General features: G+C 48.9%; 1 protein-coding gene across 1 annotated transcript; it reads right to left on the minus strand.

Moving 5' to 3' along the window:
• Positions 1-6,871: 6,871 nt before the first annotated feature.
• Positions 6,872-8,648, minus strand: LOC121776240. Its single transcript, XM_042173401.1, has 2 exons — positions 7,604-8,648; positions 6,872-7,410 (listed from the first exon to the last, which is right to left on the minus strand). Exons 1-2 carry the CDS (start codon positions 8,646-8,648, stop codon positions 6,872-6,874), a joined length of 1,584 nt encoding a protein of 527 aa, XP_042029335.1.
• Between the last annotated feature and the right edge of the window lie 519 nt (positions 8,649-9,167).

Below are 9,167 nucleotides of genomic sequence, written 5' to 3' on the forward strand. Positions count from 1 at the left end.
AAGCCCGCGAACACGGGTGCCGGGCTGGATAGTGGAGGACCACCGAAATCCGACGCGGTGAACCTTGATGCTGATCACGACACGGAGATGGGGACATTCGGATGGTGTGAAGGGATCCCTTCGCTTACATTCTCAAACGAGGAAACAAAGTGCTTGGTGGACAAGGTAGGGCACGCCATTATCGGAAAGTTCTCCCACACCCTCCCAACACCACAACAAATCCAAAAATCCCTTTCCAACATCAACTTCGTCGATGGATTCAAATGGAAGTTCGTTAACGCCAAGCACATCCTAATCCAATTCCGTGATGTACGAGATTACGGCCGGATGCTCAATGGTCCCAATGGAGCGCCGGTTTGGTTTGTCGAGCATCACCCAATGCGGGTGTTCAAATGGACTCCGGAGTTCGACACATTTTTTGAGACACCTATTGCCGCCGTTTGGTGTAAGGTGGTGGGACTCCCGATCCATCTCTATGACCAAGTAGCCCTCATTGCGATTGGCAAGTTGTTGGGGAAGCCAATCCAAGTGGACCATGCGACCTTCAACCAAACCCGACTCACCTTTGCCCGGATGTGTATTGAGATTGATATCTCGACGCCTCCACCGGTGGAGATCATTCTCAACATCCTAGGCAAAGACACTAGGTACAAGGTGGTATGGGATCGGATTCCCCTATTTTGTGCGGAATGTAAGCATGTTGGGCACGTCAAGGAAACATGCCTTATCCTAGGGAGGAGAAAGGAGCAGGCCACCATGGATCCCACCCGACCACCACAACCCCGCCGACCCCACTCTGCGTCAAATCCCATCCGCCGGGAATGGAGGCTGAAAACTAACGTGCATGGCACCCACAACCCGGAGCCGGGCCAAGGGTCTATGCCAAAGGGGGAGACCGAGCCGGGGACACACAAAGAGACGAGCGGTGCGGAAGCGGCTCCTAGCTTGAAAGCAACACCGAGGGTGCAAGCCCAGGTAGATGACGATGGTTTCCAAGTGGTGTCTAGGAAGAAGAAAGGAAAGGTCCACGAGGGTGATGGGTACATCAGAGCTCTCCACAATGATAAGTTGCATCTTAAGGAGAACGTAGCAACGGTTACTTTTAGGGCCGACGACTCGGGTGCAAATGAGCCGGGCATTGGCTCAATGAGTGTATCATGTGGGTTCCTAAGCCGGGAAATGGAGGGGCTTCATCGAGGACCTCGATCCGGGAGGGGTTGTCCCATGTGGGGGCACCCCTATCGCGGGCCTCAACTAGGTGACGGACTTAAGCTTTTGACGATGCGATGGCTGCATCATTATAATTGTAATAGGGATGCTAAGAGTATTTAGATGACCACCCTAGTTTATTGGGAGGCCCTCGTTGTACTCTAATTGGTCGTGGTGAGCCGTCACTTTTGGGCGGCTCAATGGTTGTTTGTTTTGGCTGCAATTGCTGTTGGTAATGCACAGGTGTGGGTCCGCCTTAACCCTCCACCCTCGGGGTGCTTTTTAAAAAAAAAAAAAAAACCAATGGTTTTGGTAATGCACAGGTGTGGGTCCGCCTCAACCCTCCGCCCATTGGGGTGTGATAAAAAAAAAAAAAAAAACTTGCAAGAGCTTTCCCAAACAGTTGGTCATATGATTGCTTGGCCAAGTTTTTTGGTATAATTTATAAATTAGTATTTATTTACATATAATTACCAAATGTATTTTAGTTTGATTTGTAGTTCATATCCACATTTATGTATGCAGGTGGCACCCATTAAGTGACAACCCTTGAATATTGATAGTTTCTCTTGGACGATAGGTACTTAGAAAGTTTAAATAAATTATAATATTTGTATGATTAATTTATTATATGTATTTTGTTATGCAAGTATTAGGGATTATTTTGATATAGATTACAAGAAATTACAAGAGTCCCTCATCCCTATATTGCCGCACAAAAGGGTTATAATCGGAGATTACAAGAGTCCCTATCCAATTGATATAGATTAGGACACGACGAAGGACCCGTTGGATATATTGATCCAAGAACCCCAGTATAAGGTTTGGCAGCGGACTCCCTTGATTGATAATCTGGTTTGATCCACTTCCAGAGCTTGTAAAACCTCGACCCGTTGGCTATATGATCAGCCAAGAACCTCGGTATGATTGAACGCCACAAGAACTTGCTCAAAGTATCTTGATAAGTTCCAAACAAGTGAAAAACTCTACAAAGAGAATTCAACTCACAAGTGAAAAACATCTAAAGTCACTTATTTAACATAAAATGTAACTAAAAAAGACCCTTCATTTTGACTACTCCAACTTGGACGAAAATGCATCATGTATCATCAATTTGGGCCTCCAAAATGTGATATGTAGTGACTCCAAACTTCATGCCTTGGGCTGCCCACTTACTTGAATAATATTCACCACTTGGCCCAATGTAGAATGGTCTTGGAATTGGGTTTTTTTTTCAGCAACTAAAAGCAACATGGTCTCCTTTATCTTCTTAGCTCTAGCTCTTGTAATTGGCCCACTTTGAATGATCAATGGATCCATCTTCTTGTCCTTGTATAGATCAGCTTGGGTGTGTCTCCATCAGTCCATTCTTTTTTTTTTTTTTTGAACACCTTCACGGTGGAGGGTTCGTGGGTCCCTCATCCCTATATTTCATATCAAAAGAGGTTACAATCATGGATTACAAAAGGACGATCAATCAATGCCTAGGTGAACAAAACCAAAATGCAAAGTACAACATCCCTAAGGCAATTGCACCACAAGAGTAGGGAGAGGTCAAGCCATCAACAGATTCGACACCTACGTACTCTTCGGCGTCCGCTAAGCTCACGATCGGCGGGCCGTACACTACTAACGGTCTTCATCTCTAACTTGAATGTTGGGGGTACCCTTCTCCTCCAGTCGGACAATGGCTTGGAGTAAGCGGGGAGCGTTGTGGGCGGATATCCGGCGGAAGGAGTGGTGTTCAAGTCCCATCTTGGCAAGCAAGTCAGCTGATTTGTTACCCTCCCGGTGAATGAAGGTGGCGCGGACGGTGTCTTTGCTTAAGGGAATGAAGGCAAGCCATGACTCGGTGAATGTGCGTCGGGCCCCATGCCATCCCATTGAAGAGTTTGATTGCCTGTTCGGCATCCGACTCAATCCATATTGGCTGATTAAGATCCGTGGCCAGAATTAGCCCGTGGTAGAAGGCCATGAGCTCGGCCTCAAGGGCCGATTGCGCATCAATAGGTGTTGCAAAGGCCACAATCATTTTTCCGGAGTGGTCTCGGACAATGCCTCCCCCTCCTCCTTTGTGTGTCGTGGTTAGATATATGCTCCATCCCTGTTGAGCTTTATCCACGGGCAGTCCGGTGGGTGCCATTTGACCAGCATGGCGATCCCTCTCGGCCTCCTTGGGACGGCTTGACTTGGTATTTCCATTTTTAGTCACACGCCTTTCCAATGTTTCGGTTTGATTCCCCCACTTATCATATTGTTCCGGATGAACATGTGGACTTGCCAAATAACATTGAAAGGTTTGAATTGTACCTGCTCATGACGGCTCCTATTGCGCTCCGCGCAAATGAACCAGAGGATGAGATAAGGTATGGACCTGCAGAGGTGTTTTGTGTCTTGGAGATGGGTCCTCCGTGACCAGACTTCTAGCCTCTCCGGAATGGTGTCATTAATTCGTATGGAAGGAGCCGAACCCTCGAACCATTCATCAAACTCGCCCCAGACTCTAGAGGCTCCCCACCCTTGAATAAAAAGGTGTTGGAGCGACTCCGTGTGTGGACTGTGGGGGCAGCAGTTGGAGAAGCCCAAAGATTGTAACAACCACGCGGAGTACATCGAGGGTACATTGGGTGCGGGATCGTCGAAGTCAAGAGTGGCTAGTAGGAGTCACCCAAGTGTGGATGAGGATGGCTTCCAATTGGTGTCAAAGAAGAGGAAAGGAAAAGTGCATGAGGGCGATATGCACACCAAGGCTCCACACGTTGATGATTGGCATTTGAAGGAGAATGTTGCTACGGTGACATTTGGGAGTGTCCCATCAGGTGCGAATGACGCGAGCTTTAGCTCCATGAGTGTCGCATGTGGGCGCCCCAACCGGGAGATAGAGGGCCACATCGAGGACCTTGATCCAGGATGGCATGTACCTAGCGGAGGTATCCCTATTGCGGGCCTTAGCTAGGTGATGGACGGAAGTGTTGGGGATACAAAGGTTGTATCAAATGGTAATTGGATTTTGAGAGTATATAGATGACCACCTCTAGTTGTTATGGAGGCCCTCGTTGTACTCTAATTTGTCATGCCTTGGCGAGTCGTCACTTTTGGGCGACTCGGTGTATGTTTGTTTGTAACCAATGGTTTTGGTAATGCACAGGTGTGGGTCGCCTCAACCCTCCGCCCATTGGGGTGTGTTAAAAAAAAACTGTGGGGGCAGCATTGACACTTTGACGCCATTTCGATGTTCCTCCATTGTAGCTTAGAGTCCACCGGGATTCGGTTCGACAACAGCCTCCAATTGAAAATTGCTATTGAGTTGGTAAGGCCAGCCATCCAAATGTCCTCCAGCCCCTGGATTTTTGGCCTCCTTGCGCGGGTCGTTTCCCAAGTTGAAGCCACCGAAAAGTCACCGAGCTGGGATAGCGACCAACGCGGAACATCCGGTTCCCTCGATACGATTGGCGTGTCTAGGATGTGTGTGATCACCTGCTGTGAGATCCCAGCCTGGTATTGGAGCAGCTGGAGCTTAGCCTCGTCCCTTGCTCCTTCTCTTATGAAATCCACCACCAAGGTAGTCGGGGCTCCTCGGTCATCGATGGATAGGTCCCTAAGCGTCGTGTCTCCGAGCCATATGTCATCCCAGAAATAGATGTCTCCTTGGCCAACCACCCATCTGATGTAGGGATTGGCTTGGGCACGCGCTCTCAGGAGTCTCTTCCACGTCGAGCTGTTTTTCCCAGTTGGACGCGACGCCAGGGGAGAGGTCTTGAAACAATATTTGGCCTTCATATACTTGGCCAATAGAGTGTTTTGTTCACGAAAGCGCCACCATAGCTTGATGTTGAAGGCTCGGAGGACCTCTTTGAATTTGCAGATTCCTAGTCCCCCCTCGGCAGTCGGCCTACAAATTTGATCCCAACCAATCCAATGTGTCTTTTTTCTCTCATTGGTCGAGCCCCAAAAGAAGCGTGCCAATTGTTGATCAAAAAGTTTGAGCGCCCCGGCCGTGGGCTCAATGGCCTGGAAAAATGTGAAGAGGTACCGCCTCTAGTGTGCTCTTGATTAGTGTAAGCCTTCCTCCAAAGGATAGGTGACGGTGAGCCCATCCGGAGATTCGTGCTGCTATCTTTTCTCGAAGGAACATAAACATATTTGTTCGTTTGATGCCACGATAAATAGGAACCCCTAGGTAGAGGAAAGGAAAGGTACCTTGTGAGAAACCTCCCTCGGATTGTATGAGATTAGCACTCTCTTCATGATAATCGGCAATGTAGAAGTTGCTCTTTGAGAGATTGATTTGTTGCCCTGACACCTTCTCATAATCTTCTAGGCATGACCGGAGCCGCCTAAGGGGAGTGGTCGCCGCTTGGGTAAAGATGATGATATCGTCGGCGTAGGCAAGATGGCTGATCTCCAAGCACTTTCGGGTGTCATTTCCTTCTGTCCCAAAATTAGCTTGTCGAGTGCCTTTGAGAGATATTCCGCCGCAATAACAAATAAGGCCGGGGAAATGGGGTTGCCTTGTCTAAGGAAGGCCGCGGGTTGACTTGAAGAACCCCGAAGGGATGCCATTGATTGTCACCGAAAACCAACATGAGCCGACACATCTTTCTATCATGAAGATCCACGGGTTTGGGAATCCCATTTGGCGAAGTATGCTAAATAAGAATGGCGACTGGACACGGTCATAGGCCTTCGCCATGTCAATCTTGACCGCTACGTTCGGGGCTGGGTTGCACTTCGAGATCTCATGGAACATTTCTTGGGCCAGCAAGATGTTATCGTTGAGGAGGCGGCCTTTCACAAAGCCACTTTGGTTCGGAGAAATAAGGCGTGGGAAAAGGGGAGCTAACCTTGCCGTGTGAATTTTTGTGATGACCTTGTTGATGACGTTGCATAGACTAATGGGGCGGTAGTCACCCCACGAGTCCGGCGATACTTTTTTGGGGATGAGGACTATACTTGTTGCCGTGACACTTCGGGGGAGGAAGGCCCCTCGAAAGAATTGGCAAATTGCTGCAACCACATCCGATCCGATAATATCCCAACAAGCTTGGAAGAAGGAGGCCGTGAAACCATCCGGGCCTGGGGCACTGTCTCCCGAGATGCCAAATACGGCTCTTTTGATCTCCTCCTCACCCGGCTCTTCGGCCAATGCGCCCATGTCGTCCGAGGGAGGGAGTGGGTCTATAAGGCTAAGATCCGGCTCCATTAGCGCCAAGGGGTCGGGTGCTAGGAGTTTTTGGAAGAAAAGAACCGCCGACTCTCTAATCTCCGCTTCATCAGAGAGTTCCCGCCCGTCAGTGTTAATCTTGTGAATACGCATCCGGATTCTCTTATGCTTAACCCAACTTTGATAGAATCTCGTATTTTTGTCTCCTTCCGTGAGCCATCGGAGAGTAGCTTTTTGAAGCCAGAAATCTTCCTCCATTCTCAAGAGAGTTTATTAATTCTCATCCTATTCTCTGGCGAAGGCCTCTCCTCAAAGTCGGCTTGGGCCTTCACAATTTTCTCTTCAAAGTCCCTGAGATTAGTGTGGATATTCCCAAAGACCTCCTTGTTCCATTTCTTCAAGGTTTTCTTGATTCAAGCAAGTTTGATTTGGAGGTTGAGAAGACCTTGTGCTTCCGTCGGCTTGCCCCAATCTTCTCGAACTAGATCACTGAAGCCATCATGGCGGATCCACATATTTTGAAAGCGGAAGCTTGCACCGCACCAGCACCGGGCCATGATCCGAGGCCACCCGCGGAAGGTTTGTTGCCCTCACTGCTTCAAAGATTCGGGCCCACTGTTCATTTACCAACACCCGATCTAGTCTTTCGAAGAAGCCATTCTTGGCCCACGTAAAGTCCGACCCGTCATAGCCTGGGTCAAGTAGTCTGCAGTCCTCGATTGCTTCGGCGAAGTCGATCATCTCCGTTTGTCGATTAGTGTCACTTCCGGCCCTATCTCGTGTAGAGAGGATGGTGTTAAAATCCTCGCCAATGATCCAAGGCATCCCTTCGGTGTTTATTGAAATTTCTCTCATTTTGTCCCAAAGCGCAACTCGTTCTCCCCTAGTACACTTTGTGTACACGGCCGACACCATAATGGAACAAGGTAGCCGCGGGCAAAGGTATTTCCCGTGGAGTATTTGGTCCGAGTCGTCCACCACCTCAAAATCCGCCCCTTCCTCCACAAAAACCATATCTTCCCGTTGGAGTTTGCTGCCTTAAAATTCATCCCCAAAGCTTTAGAAAACTTCACCGGATTTTGAGCCGTGAGTGGTTCCATGATTGCAAGACAATTAATTTTGTGAGATGCAATTAGTCTTTTAAGGACGTTTTGGGTTGACGCATTCACGATCCCCCTAACGTTCCAAAACATGAAGTTAATTGACATGATTAACAAGAGGGGGACGTACCCAGTGGGTGTGAAGGCCCGCCTTGGAATGCAATGACTTGTAGATCATTTCCTTTTTGGCATGGTTCGGCTTCCATGAGATTGGGGTTCGCCTCGTCCACCTCCTCAAAATGGGCCGTGTTCATTTCCCAAACTTCTTGTTCGCCATCATAGTGGTCAACGAAAGTTTCATCGGCCATGAGGGAGTAGTACCGGTTGGAACTCATGAGACTTTCCCTCTCTTTTGCTTCGGCCTTCTCAAGATCAAAGTGTCGATACGACCCGCTCAATCTCCCTCGTTCCCCAGCCAAGGAGGTCCCTTCGTGGCCATCCTTGAGTTTCCCTAGCATGGCACCTTCCCACCCTCGTTCTAGTGAGGATGCTCTACCGAGAGAGCCTCTCGGTTGATTGTGGATTTGGGGCCCGTACCTGTCCTTTTTGTTGTGATAGGGAATCATCTCCGAGCCATGTTCACCCGGCATGTCCCCCATGATGTTCGGGCCTAGCCCTCCAGGACCATTGCCTCCACTAGCCTTCGAACTCGTACTTGGCTGACTTTCCTTGGCTTTGTTATTCCCTTGTTGTTGCCATTTCGTATTGGATTCATTTTGTCTCGGTTCCACTGTGGTGCTCTTGGTTCCTCGTTCCCCTTGTTGTGGCTGTTTAGGTGGGGCTACATTATAGTTCCGTTTTGGTGGACGCTCCGACAGCTTTGCCGCATAACATACCTCACTCCTATGCCCCACGTGTTTACATTCTCCGCAATACGATGGAATTTTATCCCATTTTACTTGCAGCACCACTTCCCGTCCACATATGTCCAAGATGATCTCCTCGGGGGGTGGCCGTGTAATGTCGATTTCGATGCATATTCGAGCGAAGGAGAGGCGAGTTTTGTTGGCCGTTGCTCGATCAATCTGAATTGGCGTGCCAAGCAGCTTTCCTATGGCGAAAAGGGCTGATTGATCAAAGAGATGTATGGGGAGACCGATAAGGTTGCACCAAATTGCCGCAATGGGTGATTCACAATATGCATCAAATTCGGGCAACCATTTGAAAACTCTCATCGGGTGACGATCAATAAGCAAAACCGGCGTGCCTTTTGGGCCACTTAAGAGCCGAGCATAATCTGCAATGTCCTCGAATTGCACAAGAATGTGTTTAGCATTAATGTATTTCCAAGTAAAGCCACAACGAAATTTAATTTTTTCGAGAGCCTATTGAATTTGGTGCGAAGCCGGAATAGAGTGTGAAAATTTACCTACGATGGCGTGCCCAAGGTTTGTCACTAGCCTTTGAATTTAAGCCCCGGAGAAGTAGATTGAAGGGACTCCATTGGATATCGATGCAAATCCGATGTTTTTGATGTTCTCCGAGTCGAAGGCTTGCGGGCCATCGGGGTTAGGTGCGCCTCGGACCATGTCGGCCATGGAGATCGGCTTGCTCTCGTGTTTCGCGACCCCCTCCTTCCCTTGGACCTTGTTGTTGTTCATCGGGTTCATGTGAGGCTTCTCCATCGCCATGGCTTGGGGGCCTTCCGTGCCCTCGCAATGCATTTCACCACTCCTGTCACCTTCAGCCATTGG

This window comes from Salvia splendens, chromosome 2 (genome assembly GCF_004379255.2).
Source record: "Salvia splendens isolate huo1 chromosome 2, SspV2, whole genome shotgun sequence".
NCBI lineage: Eukaryota > Viridiplantae > Streptophyta > Magnoliopsida > Lamiales > Lamiaceae > Salvia > Salvia splendens.